The sequence below is a fragment of the Propithecus coquereli genome, unplaced genomic scaffold (genome assembly GCF_000956105.1).
Source record: "Propithecus coquereli isolate 6110/MARCELLA unplaced genomic scaffold, Pcoq_1.0 Scaffold459, whole genome shotgun sequence".
Taxonomy (NCBI): domain Eukaryota; kingdom Metazoa; phylum Chordata; class Mammalia; order Primates; family Indriidae; genus Propithecus; species Propithecus coquereli.
The window spans coordinates 1,801,313-1,814,683 of NW_012150385.1; the positions used below are offsets into that span (position 1 = coordinate 1,801,313).

General features: G+C 60.6%; 1 protein-coding gene across 2 annotated transcripts in view; it reads left to right on the plus strand.

The window, feature by feature from the left end:
- Positions 1-251: 251 nt before the first annotated feature.
- HTRA3 (HtrA serine peptidase 3) overlaps positions 252-13,371 on the plus strand; it is a 31,153-nt gene continuing 18,033 nt past the window's right edge. Inside the window, exons 1-2 of one of the 2 annotated variants that reach the window (XM_012655030.1) lie at positions 252-726; positions 12,602-12,701. In XM_012655030.1, coding sequence (XP_012510484.1) covers positions 342-726; positions 12,602-12,701 — 485 coding nt within the window. In that variant the 5' untranslated portion in view covers positions 252-341. The remainder of the gene's footprint in view (positions 727-12,601; positions 12,702-13,371) is intronic. The other variant, XM_012655029.1, reaches the window with a different exon arrangement.

The following is a 13,371-nucleotide window of genomic DNA, read 5'->3' on the forward strand; positions in this document are numbered from 1 at the left end:
CTTCCCAGACCAGGCAGGACAGCCCTGAGGCCAGTGGGGCGGGGGCCTGTTGGGGCCGGGGCGGGGCAGGAGGAGGGGACTCCGCTTTCTTCCAGCAGGGCGGGTCACCAGTCCCTTTTAAATGCGCTGGGCCTGGCGCCAGCAGACCATACGTCCAGAGGAGGGAGCAGGCGCCTGTGCCTTCCCCGTGCCCGGGTCCCCTGTCCCCCAGGCATGACCCTGTGGTCCCGACGCCCTCGCTCCTGAGCCACCTCCTTAGGCTCCCGGCCCCCGCGCGGCCTTGGTGTCCCCGCCGGCTCCAGGCCAGTTCCCTTGCTGCCTCCCGCTGCCGGCCGGCCGCCATGCAGGCGCGGGCGCTGCTCCTGGCCGCGCTGGCCGCCCTCGCGCTGGCCCGGGAGCCCGCGGCGGCGCCGTGCCCCGCGCGCTGCGACGTGTCGCGGTGTCCGAGTCCCCGGTGCCCCGGCGGCTATGTGCCCGACCTCTGCAACTGCTGCCTGGTGTGCGCCGCCAGCGAGGGCGAGCCCTGCGGCCGCCCCCTCGACTCGCCCTGCGGGGAGAGCCTGGAGTGCGCGCGCGGAGTGTGCCGCTGTCGCGGGGCTCACGCCGTGTGCGGCACAGACGGGCACACCTATGCCAACGTGTGCGCGCTGCAGGCGGCCAGCCGCCGCGCGCTACAGCTCTCCGGGACGCCTGTGCGCCAGCTGCAGAAGGGCGCCTGCCCATCGGGTAAGCGCTCAGCGGGGAGGACGGAAGCCTTCTCCCGGGGAAACCGAGGGTCTGAGTTAGGGCCAAGCTGAGATCCGCACTCCCTGGGCACAACTGCACAGCCCTTTACATATCTCTAAGCAGCTCTTGGTCTTCCAGGTGGAGAAACTGAGGCTCAGAAAAGTGAACTGCTGTCCCCAAGGTCATAGAATTAGAGTCAAAAGCGAAATCCAGTGGTCTCCTGACCACCCCGAAGGGCCTCTTCTGTATTTCTCCAGCTTCTGTGTCTGTTGCAGCCGTTTCCCGGTCCTCGTGTCCCCGCTCTGTCAGGGTATTGGGCGAGAAGCAATCTTTCCTGGCCTTCAGTCTCCAGTTGGTATGCTCTCTTGGGCGACACCAGTATTTTCTTTCTGTGGTTAAAATGCACGTCTGCAGGGGACTATTTGGGAAGAGTGACTGTGTGGGTCCCTGGACTGCTTAGGGCACCACAAGGAGAGTCTGCTGGGGGTGGAAAATGCCTCAGTCCCTTCAGATGCGAGGACAGCCTCCCTGACCTGCAGCTGGTTCTGGGTTGCATCTTTCCATGCAGGCTGACTCTGTGCATGGAGGGAAATGCCAGAAAACCTTGCTGTTCCTTTCCTTGTTTGGGGCCCCTCTCAGGAAGGCAGGATCTGCTGTCAGCCTGACAGGTGCTGCCTTAGGCCCAGTGCGGGGTGCCAGGTTCATGGATACGAGTCAGACCCCTCATACCCCGTGCACAGACAGTGGGGCGGACACCAGTAGCCTCCAAGACAGGCTCCGCAGAGCCCTAGGAGCACCACGGGGAGCCTGGGGTGCCTGGGACGCCTCCAGAGGGACATCCAGGCTGCATCTTGAACGGGGAGGACAAGTTTTCCAGCAGCATTAGGGAAAGGCATTCTGGGAAGAGGGAACAGCATGGGCAAATGCATATGGGCTTTGCTGTGTTGAGAAGAGCGGGTCGCTCTGAGCAGCTGGTGTGGGATTGGGTGGGGGTGGGGGCAGGAGTGACACCCGAGGCTGGGCAGGTCAGCAGGGACCGGACAATAAGTGGCCACAAGCGTCGTGCCTGTGGGCTCAGACTTGACACTGTAGGGCAAAGCTTCCCACGGTTCGGGTCCTGTGGTCCAAAGGGGTGGAAAAAAGAGCACGGTCCCCGTAGTGCAGATTCATAGGCTTGGTCCGTCAGAGGAGCTGAGGAAACCTGCAGTTTTCTCCAATGGTAAAACCCAGGCTTTCCTGAGATTTTCAGCAGAGCTCCTCTTTCCTGGCGGGACACGCAAGACCTGCCCCTGGCACTGCGCGGCTGCGGGGGCATCGTATGAGATGCTGTGTGATCGTGTGGGCGAGCCAGCGAGGGGCTTACGGGAGGGCCTCAGTCCGCTCGTGCTGCCACGGCAGATTACCTGAGACTGGGTAACTTATAAAGCACAGAAATTTATTTCTCACGGTTCCGGAGTCTGGGAAGTCCAAGACTGAGGCGCCCGCAGGCCTCATGTGGCAGAAGGACAAGCCCCAGAGAAGGCCAGGGGCTGCGTGAAGCCCGTCCTATCAGGGCCATAATCCCATTTGCGAGGGGAGGAGCCCTCATGGCCTAATCACGGGCCCATCTTTCAACACCATCACATCGGCGACACCTGAATTTTGGAGGGGCCGCTTCCAAACCACAACAGGAGCGAGGGTGATGAGGTCAGAGACCGAGGGCTGGAGAGCACGGTGCCACTCGAGGCCTCAGGAATGGGCGTCAGAGCTTAATGAGTGCCTGCCGCACCTTGTGGTAGCCCGTCCAGTTTGGGGCTTGGTCCTGGTGTGCCCGTCTCGGCCTTGCTGAGGAGTTCGAGAAGACTGTCCCCCGCAGTTTGGCAGTGCCGGGGGCAGGAGGTGCCTCCCCAGCCCCAGGGCCCAGAGGCGGGCAGGACGGTTGGAGGCGAAACACTCACCAACAGAGGAAGTCCACAATGCACCTTCTCTGTGTGCCTGGCCGGCCCTGGGCTGGCGACAGGGCACGGCGATGAAGCAGCCCCTGCCTGTGCCCTCAAGACCCACAGACCATCGGGGAGACACAGGGGCGAGTGAGAAGAGGAAAACAGGTGATGCGGTGCAGCCGGGTGCAGCCGTAGCTCAGAAAGACAGGACGTGGCTACGAGCATGGAGGTCTCGGCTGGGGCCTCCGTGTCCCCAGACCTGCAGCCCCAGTGCACCTCTTACCAATGGGGTGATGTCAGGTGGGCTACTCAGTTACCCTCAGTTTCCTCATCTATGAAATGGGGGGACAGCAGTACCCAGGGGCATGCTGTTTGAGGCACGTGGACACATGCCCAGCTCCTGGGCAGTGACCAGGAGCAGCTCTGCCTCATTTCACAAGCTGTTATCACAGTTGGGACTGCTACCAACCCTGCCTTACTGGGCAAGGTCAGGGCAGGCTCCCGGAGGAGGTGCTCGGTGCTGGGCTGTGGAAAAGGAGTGGGAGCCCCCTGGGCAGAGCCGGGAGGACTGGGAGGGCACAGGCAGAGCAGACGCGGGTGCGCAGGATCCTGAGAGCCCTGGCTGCCACCAGAGCCTAAAGGGCCAGGGAGACAGTGGGGAGCTGGAGCCTGAGAGGGAGGGGAGGCCACAGGTGCAGGAAGGAGGGCTGGACGGGATCCCAGATACTGTGACCTTGAATCTGACATCAGCCCACTGCCTGCCTTCACACGGGCTCCTTGGGGCTGCTGCCCAAGTCCGGGGGTGACGCATGCGTTGTGGGCTCTGTGTAGCCCTGCCCCTGTCGCCTGGTGCGCAGGGAGCCCAGACTCCCAGGTCCGGGCTTGTGCAACATCCACTCTGTGTGGGGGACTCGCTGGTGCCTGGCCTCTTGCCAGCCCATCTCAATTCCCTCTGCAAGTCAGGTCCCTTCTCGGGCACCGCAGATGTGCCGACTGAGGCCAGGAAGGGTGAGGTGACAGGTCTGAGGTCAGAAGGCCAGGCCTGGCCTGGTCTGGGGGCTTTGAAAGCTGTGCTCTCCTGGGCCCCTGGCTCTCCTCTGCAGGGGCGGAGCAGGGCCCCTGAGGTCTGGAGTCAGCGCCAGCTCCGCCAGCCTCAGCCTGCACGGAGTGCCCAGGCAGTGTCCACCACTCGCCTTCCCTAGGGCCCAGCCAGAAGTCGCTAGTGATGTCCACACGTGGTGGCGTGTAAGGTACTGCCCACTCTGGGCATTTCCAGAAGGAAGTCCTGCCAGAGGACCGTGGCCTCTCGGGCCAGCTGTGTCTCCCTCTCCCTGGGATGGGGGTCCATACCTTTTCCTCCCCTCCCCCTTCTCCTCCTGCCTTCTACATGTAGGAGGGGCTCCTGGGTGGGCAGGGACGTCTCCTCTGCCTTTAAACACTACCGAGGTGCAGATCTCCAGCCCCGTGTCTCCTGCCCTGGAGACGTGTATCAGCTGCCCGGTGACTTGTCTTGGTCCCTAACTCCACCCCTCCCAGCCCAACCCAGAGGACCACCCGGGGTGCTTGGGTGAAAGCCTTTGTCCCCTCTGAGCCTCTGCTCCCCCGCATTGCTGCTTCCTGTCACCATGCGTCCTCTTGGCTTGGCCACGAAGTGTTCGCAGGTTCTTCCTTGCCCCAGCAGCGCTGGCCTCACCGACTCCATCCCTTCTCCACACAGCAGCCAGGATGACCTTGATCAATCCATCCTGCCTGTGACTGCAGGACACCCTCCAACAGCGCCCCGACACTTACCTTGGCCCTCGAGGCCTCTGCCCGCCTCTCCAATGCCGTCTCATGACATCTTCTCATCTCTGTGCCAAGCCATGCCTGCCTCCTTCCGCCTCAGGGCCTTTGCACATGCAGTGCCCACTGCCTGAGGTTCCCTTCTCTCACATTCACATGGTCGGTTCCTCATCCTGCCCTGGGCTGGGTGCCCCACACCTCTGAGCTGCCCTCCCTGGCCACCATGTCTGGGAGCCCCTTTGGCAGCCTCCTGAGCACACCCTGGGGTGTCCTCTGGCCCCTCCCAGCCCCTGTGTTGTTTGTTGACTTGTCTATGTTATTTCCATGCTCCCCGGACTGAGCCTCACAGGGCAGGGCCTGGCCCAGCGCCTGGCCTCTGTAGGTGATGACGTGAAATGCGTGGGTCGCCCGTGTGGTGTGTGAACATCCTGTAGCCCTCCCAGCTCTTCTTGCACACCTCCGGTGACAGAGGCTCACCCTTTCTCCAGGGAGCTTTTGCATAGTCCCGTCTCCTCATTAAGGCAGAGCTGTCACACAGAGTGGATAAATCTCCATCAGTGGGACAGTGAAGACGTAGACAAATATGTGTCAGAGGGTCTGACTTGGAAGAGGTTTCCCTTTGTGTATAGCCAGTGCCCTGTGTCCTTACAGCCTCTCAGCTAAGCTGCAGACAGACAGGCCTGCGAGTGTGCCATTAACTCAGAGTTCAGAGCCCTGGGCAGTTTACAATGTGGCATTTGAATAATCAGCTCTTACTGTGCAACCCCAAGCAGGTTCTGACTGCATCGTCCAGTTTTACTCATTTAAGAGTTTTATATGCTGAAATAAAAGAAAAAAAAAAGAGTTTTGGTTGGCTTTTGATTTTTAATCCTCTTAGCAGCCTCCTGGGGCTGCACATGTCTTGGAATTCAGCACTCAGGACTAACCAGGCAAGATGACGCCTCCCCTACCCCGACCCCGGCCCGTGACAGCAGGGCTGAGCTGCAGCATCTGGTGGTTTGAGGACTGTGCCGCCTCAGTGCTGGCTGCGTTGGCAGCCCAGAGCCTTCGCCAAGGCCGCTGAGAGCCAGGAGTCCGGCCAGAGAGGAGCTCAGGACCCGGGATGCTGCGCAGCCGCCCTTCCCCCTCAGGGCTTGCCTAGGAAATGCACCCTCGCCGCCCCCAGTCCCGTACCTGGAGGTGCAGCTGAGGTTCCTGCAGCGGCTCCCTGGGGATTTCTTGCCCGGAAGCCCCGCCCAGAGGCCCATGGGGACTTTAGGAGATGCAGAGGTACCCTGCTGAGAGCCCAGCCATGGCTCCCCCTGCCCTCAGGACCAAGCAAAGACTCCTGGTGTGGCTGGCAGGCTCGGTGCGGCCAGGCCTCTGCTTCTCGCCCGCCGTCACCATGGCCAGCAGATCCCCTGTGAAATCCCGATCCCAGGGTGTGAAGGACAGATGACAGAAACCTCCCGTGTGAGGCCCATGGAACCCCACCCTGCCCAGCCCAGATTCAGGCCATCCTAACTTCAAGTCCACGTCCAAGGGGACCCAGAGGAGACCACCTGGCCACTGGGGACTGAACAGAGCACACGCGGCTGCCCGACAGGTCAGCTGTGACACCGTGCTGGGTGTGCTGGCCTCATGCACACCCTTGGCCGTCCGCAGGCCACCAGGCTGCTGGGTGGTCGGGGGAGGCGAGGCTAGCAGAGCTTCGTGTGGCCTTTCTGGAGGCCTGTGTTCTGTGCAGCTGGGGAGTGAGCCGGTGCTGGCCAGCAAGCCAGAGGGTGCTGCCAGGTGGGCTGAACCTCCTGCCCAGGGCTGCTTCGATAGAGAGAAGCCACCAGGTTTTATGAGGGTCAAGGGTGACACGTTGGGCTTGTGCTCCAGGCTTACAAAGCCTTAAACACGTTTGGGTATTTTTGGCATGGCTTTCTATAAGAAAAGGTGCAGGGAGGTACCACAGGTCACTCACGTAGAGAGGGATGGCTCTGTCCTGAGCCCGGGCGCCCCTGGCTTTCCATCCAGAGCAACCTGAGGAAGTAACCTCCCTGCGTGGTTTTGATGAAGGTGTTGAGTCATGGCTGAGATAGAATAAAATCATAGCCCCTTTGTCCTTGATGCAGCAAAAACATGGCCAGGACATGTGTGTATGTTCTTCAAACCGATCACAGGTCTAGTGCAGGGGGTAGCAGGCGACTCCCTTGAGTTGTGCAGTGTACAACTTGCCCAACTGTGTGCATTACCCCTCCTCTAGCAAAAAACTGGCGGAGCCAGGACTGAGACCCAGCTCTGTTCCTCATGTCTGGCTGCTCAGGGGTGAGTTCCAGCGCTGCGCCTTCCTGTGGCAAGACCCCACAAGTCTCCTAAGCTCTCAGTTGTCTCACCTGTGGGGAATGGTGATAACAGTGGTACCCTCCTCACTGGGTCACTGGACAGGCAATGAGATAATGACTTAAAAGTGATTTGCGTGGCGTAAGGGCTAAGCGACATTCGTGCACACGAATGTGAGTATTGGCATGTGGGCACTTACACAGATGGAGCTGTGAGAATGAGGAAGAGGTGGTGAAGGCAGGGAAGGAGCTGGAAGGCAGCATTCGAAGAGGAGCTGCCTGGTGCCAGCCCTGGTGTCACTGGCCCTGCTCAGTCCCCGTGTCACCACTGAGGAGCCTGAGCCCTGAGTGGTCAACTGACTGGACCTGGTCGAGGCAGGGAGGGCTTTCTCTAAGAGAAGGGCCAGGGGTTTGGATGGCCAGTGGGCAGCGCAGAGCCCTGCCTGGCCCTCAGGACCCTGCGAGAGAATCAGCCCCTTCTTGGTAAAGCGTAAGCCAGGTGCTGGCAGAATGGCCTCCTCGGTGGAGTTGGCTGCAGCCCAGCCAGGCGTGGAATTTCACAGTCAGAAACTGAGGATGGGGCAAGGCTGGGCTCTCCTGGGGGCTGGACAGCCAGTCCTATTGGCCAAGGACCAGCAACGGGGTTGCGGGGTGCCCATGGTCAGGGGTCGAGGGGCCTGGCCGTACGCCTTGGGCAAGTCGCACGGTCTCTCTGAGCCTGGTTTCCTCGCCTGTAAAATGGACTAATGGTTCCTGCCTTGCAGAATTGCTGCAAGAATTCAATGAGATCACAAACTCGCAGAGCCCAGCCTGGCCCGCCAGCTGGGTGTGACCGTGGGGGGAGGCAGCGAGCTGCTCTAGGCCTGGGCTGCTGCCCCACCCCCTCCTGTGTTCCTGCAACAGGACTCTGGGCTGGAGGGTCGCAGACAGCAGCATCCACCCACGGGGAGCCACAGCCGGATCTGAAGCTGATGTTCTTGGCCGGGGGGTCATGGTTCACTCGGGGACAGGCAAGTTTTCGAGAGGAAGGAAAACACACGGAGCTGTCCTGGGAACTAACTAGACCTGGAGGCAGCTCCTGGGGTTTCAGAGTCTGGCTCTTGTGGAGGGTGGGGCTGGAGCTGTCGAGGTGGCCGCTGGGGCTGCACATCTGTCTCTGGAGAACATTCATTCCCTCCTTCGTCATTCGCTCCCTCACTCCCTGCTGTGGGCCAGGCCAGCCTCGGCTCAAGGGTGCTGGGCCGTGGGGACGGTACAGAGGGACAAGCATTGGGAGGGGTACGAGCTCTGGCCCCAGAGGGAGGGATCTGTCACTGAGCCTGCAAAGTCAGGGCGGGCTCCCCAGAGGAGGTGCTGTTGGCCTGGGCCTTGAGGGATGATGGGAAGTGCATTCCTGGAAGAGGAACTGTATGTACAAAGGCGCAGTGACATTTAGGCACATGTGTGCTTAGGGAACCAGAGCCAGGGTGCAGAGGGGAGAGTACATGCGGCTGCAGATGTCAATGGGACCAGGACACCCTGGTCCTTGAATACCCTGCTAAGAGGCTGCCATCTGGTCTGCAGACTGTGGTCAGCATTACAAACAGATTTGCAAAGCCCTGGACCTTGTAGTCACCCACTGATGGCTCCTTCATCCCTAGCTCACACCCAACCACTGGGCGACCAAGGGGTCTGCTGATAGCAGCGGCAAAAGAAGGGGGCAGTGACCTTAGAGTTAGAGGAACAGAACTGGGTCTCAGTCCTGGCTCTGCCCATTATGTGCTGGAGGGACTAATGCATAGAGTTGGGCAGGTCGTACACTGCACAATGCCAGGGGAAGCTGGCCACGTGGTGATCTTTGTCAATAATGGTCCTGGAGCCATGCAGTGAACAACCTGTGCAGTGGTACAAGGTAGCCCTGCGTAGTCCTCTTTCAGGGTCTGCCAGCGTCCTTCAGCACTTCTGGAAGCCCTATTGGGCAGGAATGTGGGAGGTGGAGCCCCGAAACCCAGCTTCTCTCCCTGCTGGCTCTTCTCCCAGTCTTCCTCTAGGCTGGCTCTGCCCCTTCCTTTCCCAGAAGGTGCCACCAGACACCTGGCCTTCGCTGCTGTGTCAAGTTCCCCCTAAGACTCCCAGGGCATTTACAGTACAGTTTATTTAAAAAGGGGGAAAAAAGTTCACAGCTAAATCTGGTTGAGACTGTTGACTTCAGAGCTTTGGCTCCAGGATGGGGTGGGGGTGGGGATTGTCAAAAAACCCCAAACAAACAGAGCCTGCTTCCCAGCCGTGGGGGCCCAGGGTTTTCATGTGGAAAGAGGCAGTGGGAAGCGCGTCTGCCTTCCCCTGACTCATGGGTGACTCATCCGAGTGGGGAGGAGAGCAAGGGACTCTGGCCTGGCCCTCCCCTCCAGGCTGATTTAAAGAGACAAGGCCCTCTGGGGTGCCCCAGGCCCTGGGGTCACTCCAACCCCGAAATCCACTTGACCTGGGATGGTGGCAGCCTGCCTCCCCCATGAGTGATCTTCGGCTCCGAGCCTCAGTTTCCTGGGCCATAAAATGGGCCACTTGATCTTATGGGGCTGCTTGGAAACTTGGTTAACAGGCTGAATGATGTTCTTTCTTTCTGGTGGCGTCTGCAAACCTACTGTGTGCTGGGTCAGGTAGAGTCAGCAGAGCATCCTTGAACTTCTTCCTTCCCTCCCTTCTGAAAAGTCTCAGAGGCTGCCTCACCCTGTGCTGCTTCTGCCAGGGTGTGGGGTGAACCGGAGGCGTCTCTGTCTCGGGCAGCCTGGGTGCGAAGTGAGCCATGTGGGCTTCTGCTCTGAGGTTCCGCGGCCTTGGGCTCCTTCCCACCTCCCAGACCATCCCCGCCGCCCCTCCCCTCAGGCCTGGTTTTTCTTCCCTGTTTTATCTTTTTTTTTTTTTTTTCAGATTTACTGTATATAATTTACCCATGCTAGAAAATTTGACAAGTCCATGAAAAAAGAAAAAAAGTCACTTGTAACTTTACCCCTGCCCCCAATAAGCACCATGTAGTAGTGTTTTGATATGTTTTCCTGCCAGACTTTTACTTATGAATATTTTATAGTGGTTTTTTTAAAAAAAAAATCTTCACACATAAAATCGAGTGTCACCTATGGTAAGTGACCTCTGGAGAGACCACACTAGGAAGAAATTGTCGCAGGGAGGCTGCCGAGCCCCCAGCTCTCCAGACTGCAAGGCAGAGCTCGTGCTTGAGGGGCTGGGGTCAGCTCTGTCCCAGCTCTGCCGCCCACCGTGGGGAGACCAGGCAGGGTGGACGGGACGGTGACCAGAGAGCATTCTGGCCCCTGGTGCTAGATTCCCTGAGGCCCAGGGTGAAGGCACCGGTGGTGCAGCCGGTTCTAATCACTTCTGTGGGGAAGGAGACACTTTCCTCCCCCTTTGGTGTGTTCACACCAGGCCCGGTCCCCAACCTGCCAAATCATCGTATCTGCAGTTGCCATCATGCCCGACTCGGGCTCAGCCCGTGGTTTCCCTGTGCTCTTCCCCTGCCCGGTGGACTCTTCCAGACCTGGAGCAGAGGCACCTCCAGACCCCCTACGTGGGCTTCCTCTCTGTCCCACCATGGTCACTAGCCTGCCCCCCAGCCCCAGCTGGACCACTTGTCTCCAGCAGCCAGCGCGGCGGGCACACGGAAGGCACCTGCACACGTGGCTGGAATAAACTCCATGTGGAGTGAGCGCTGCGGGAGAGCGTCGTGCTGGAGCCCTGGGTGGGGACAGGCTTGGTCCGACGGGGAGAAGCCTGCTGGGGGGCTGCCTGGGGACATGGATTTGGGCCAGGCCAGGGACCAGCTGGAGCATCTTGGCAGGGAGATGCAGGAATAGGCACAGAGAGGCAGGTGGGTGACAAGCAGAGGCTTGAGGACAGGGTGGCCTGATAGAGGTCCCCCAGTAGGGAGAGGTGACACTGGCCTGACCTGGGGCTGCTGGTGCCCAGTCACCTCTCCCTCTGCACAGCACGGGGAGCTCTGTGCACACAGAGGAGCAGCTGACCCCATGGGGGTGTTGCCTGCTGGAGGGGGGAGGGCTTGGGCCTCGGGGTTGCTCTGGGGTCCCCTGGGTCATGCAGATTGTCAGTTCGGGAGCCTCTTGTGGGAAAGCCAAACCTCGACGGGGCAGCAGGTTCTGTGGCTGGTTTCCCTTTTATCTGCTTGAGTGGTGGGGCTAGAAGATGACCCTGAGTTCCCAGGGGCTGCGAGGGGAGTGGACGGGCCTGGGCTCAGCCCCTGGGGCTGCCCAGGTAGTATCCTCTCCCTGAGCCAGCCACCGTCTGTGCAGTTGTGGGAGGGTCGACGATCTGTGTGGAGATAAACCTGTGCACAGAGAGCCCTGGACGTGGAGTGGGCCCTGCCCCAGGGCTGTTAATGTCACCTCTGAAGCCAAGACCCTGGGAGGAGGGTTCCTGGGCATGGGGCTGCCACATCGAGGAGCCTCACACTGGCCAGCGTCACCCAGCCAGGCCCTGGCCACCCTGGCCAGGCAGCCTTTGATTCAGGCTGACCATAGCGGGCTGGAGTCTGTGTGCTAGGTGCCCACTGGCCAGTGAGAGGCAGACGTCTCAGGAGCTGAAGAGAGGCGGTCCCTCCTTACCCCCCAACAGCACTTGAGCCAGCTGTGGGGGTCCCAGTTCAGGCTTAAGGGCTAGTCGTGGCCACCTTGCGGGAGCCACGGGGTGGAGGTGGGAACACCTAAGGAAGGAGCCCGCAGCCGCATGCAGGTCCTGCTTCTCGGTTGGCTATGCCTTGGGCATGAGGATTCATCTTACTGAGCCTCAGTTTCCCCACCTTTAAAGTGGAGGCCAAGGTCCTTGCCCTAGCTGCCACTGTGGAGAATTGGGGACGTGAACTGGGCTGTGTGCGGGGACTTCATTTGCCTTGCAAATGTTCACAGAGCACGTTGTGGGCCGGGGCCCCGCGCTCATGGCTGTGTGCAGCTTGTTACCTCCGTGCCTCTGTGCGGTCTACGAAACCAGATTTCCACTAGATCCTGATCCGGCCCTGCCCCGGAGGTCATCAAGAGAACCGCCAGTGCAGGGCTGGACTCTAGGGGCCGGGGCTCTGCTCCAATGGCTGGGGACAGTCACGCCCACACCCAGTTCCCACGCCCCGGTCGGGGGCATCTTCAGTCCCATGTTTCAGATGAGTCAGGCCCAGAGAGGGTAAGTGATTTGCCTGAGGCCACACAGCTGTAAAGCAGTCCAGGAACCCAGGCGATGCTGAGCAGCATGGGTTCCAGAAGGTGGGAGCCTGGGAGGGCTGGGCACAGGGGGCTGGGGGCCTCATGCCACCCACAAGCCTCAGGCCTGTGGTCCTGGCCACCGCAGTCCCACTGCTGACGGCAGCAGAAATCTGAGCCCATGAAGGTTCCAGGGAAGCTCATGAACTGCCTGGCAAGTTGGACTGGGGTGTGGCCAGGTTAGACGCAGATGTGGGGCCCTGTGGACTCAGCAATTGGCAGCCCCATAGGCCCAGGATGGGGCACACTGCGGCCAGGCCAGGTCAGCTCAGAAGGGACACCCCAGGGTTCGGAGGGGCCTGCCTGTGAGCAGAGTGGACCGTCTCTCCTGCAAGGGTGTGGCTAAAACGTGAGACCTCTCTGAGCCTCCTGGCAGGGCTGGCAGTGGGCTGGGGTGAGGAAGCGTGGCATGTGGACGCCTCTGCTCACCGTGTTGGTTCCCTAGGCTGGGCGTTGCCTCACTGCTGTGTGTGTGGGACCCCAGGGGCTCTGAACCAGGCAGGGGTCTCAGTTGGAGCTTCCTGCTCCCCCCCTCGGAGCACGGCTTCTGGTGCCAGCAGTGTCCGGGCCCCACTGACGCACCTGGTTCTTCCTGCCAGTGCAGGTCTCCACCAGCTGACCAGCCCGCGGTACAAGTTCAACTTCATCGCCGACGTGGTGGAGAAGATCGCGCCGGCCGTGGTCCACATAGAGCTCTTCCTGAGGTGCGTGCAGACCCCTCCCGCCCCTCCTGCTCCCCAGTGTCCTCCAGCGCCCCCTCCATCTGCTAGGGTCCAGACTCCACTCCACTCTAGCAGCCTGGGCCATGGGACCCAGAGCAAGCCTGGGGTTGGGCCTACCTCGCTCTCCTCTCCTGGCTGCCCGCTGCCCTTGGGGAAGGTTGCCTGCCTGGCTTTGATCTCCTCCTCTGGGGAAGTAGCACGTGACCCCGCACCTCCGGAGCTGTGGGCGCCAATTGGGTGCGCGAGGGCAGTGGCTGCAGTTCTTCATTCATGCATCCCACGGGTTGTATTGGGCACCTACTGTGTTTGTATTACACGTGCGGGGCCACGTGCTAAAGCACAAAGAACCAGACTGGGGAGGGGGGAAGGCACCACTGCTATGTGCAAAGAGCAGGGGTGCAGTGGGCTGGGCGAGCGGGTGCTGGGTTCCTGGGAGCCGGGGGCTCAAGGGGCCTCACATGCTAAGCCTGGAGTAGACACTGAGGGAGCAAACGGGTGGATGCCTAGCGGGGGGGCTGCTTGGTGCCAAAGCAGCAAGGCCAGAGTAGCTGGGGCAGGATGGGCAAGGGGAGGCACGAGTGAGTGCGTGAGTGAGTGTGTGAGTGAGTGAATGAGTGAAGGAGTCAGTGAGTGAGTGAATGAGTGAGTGAGT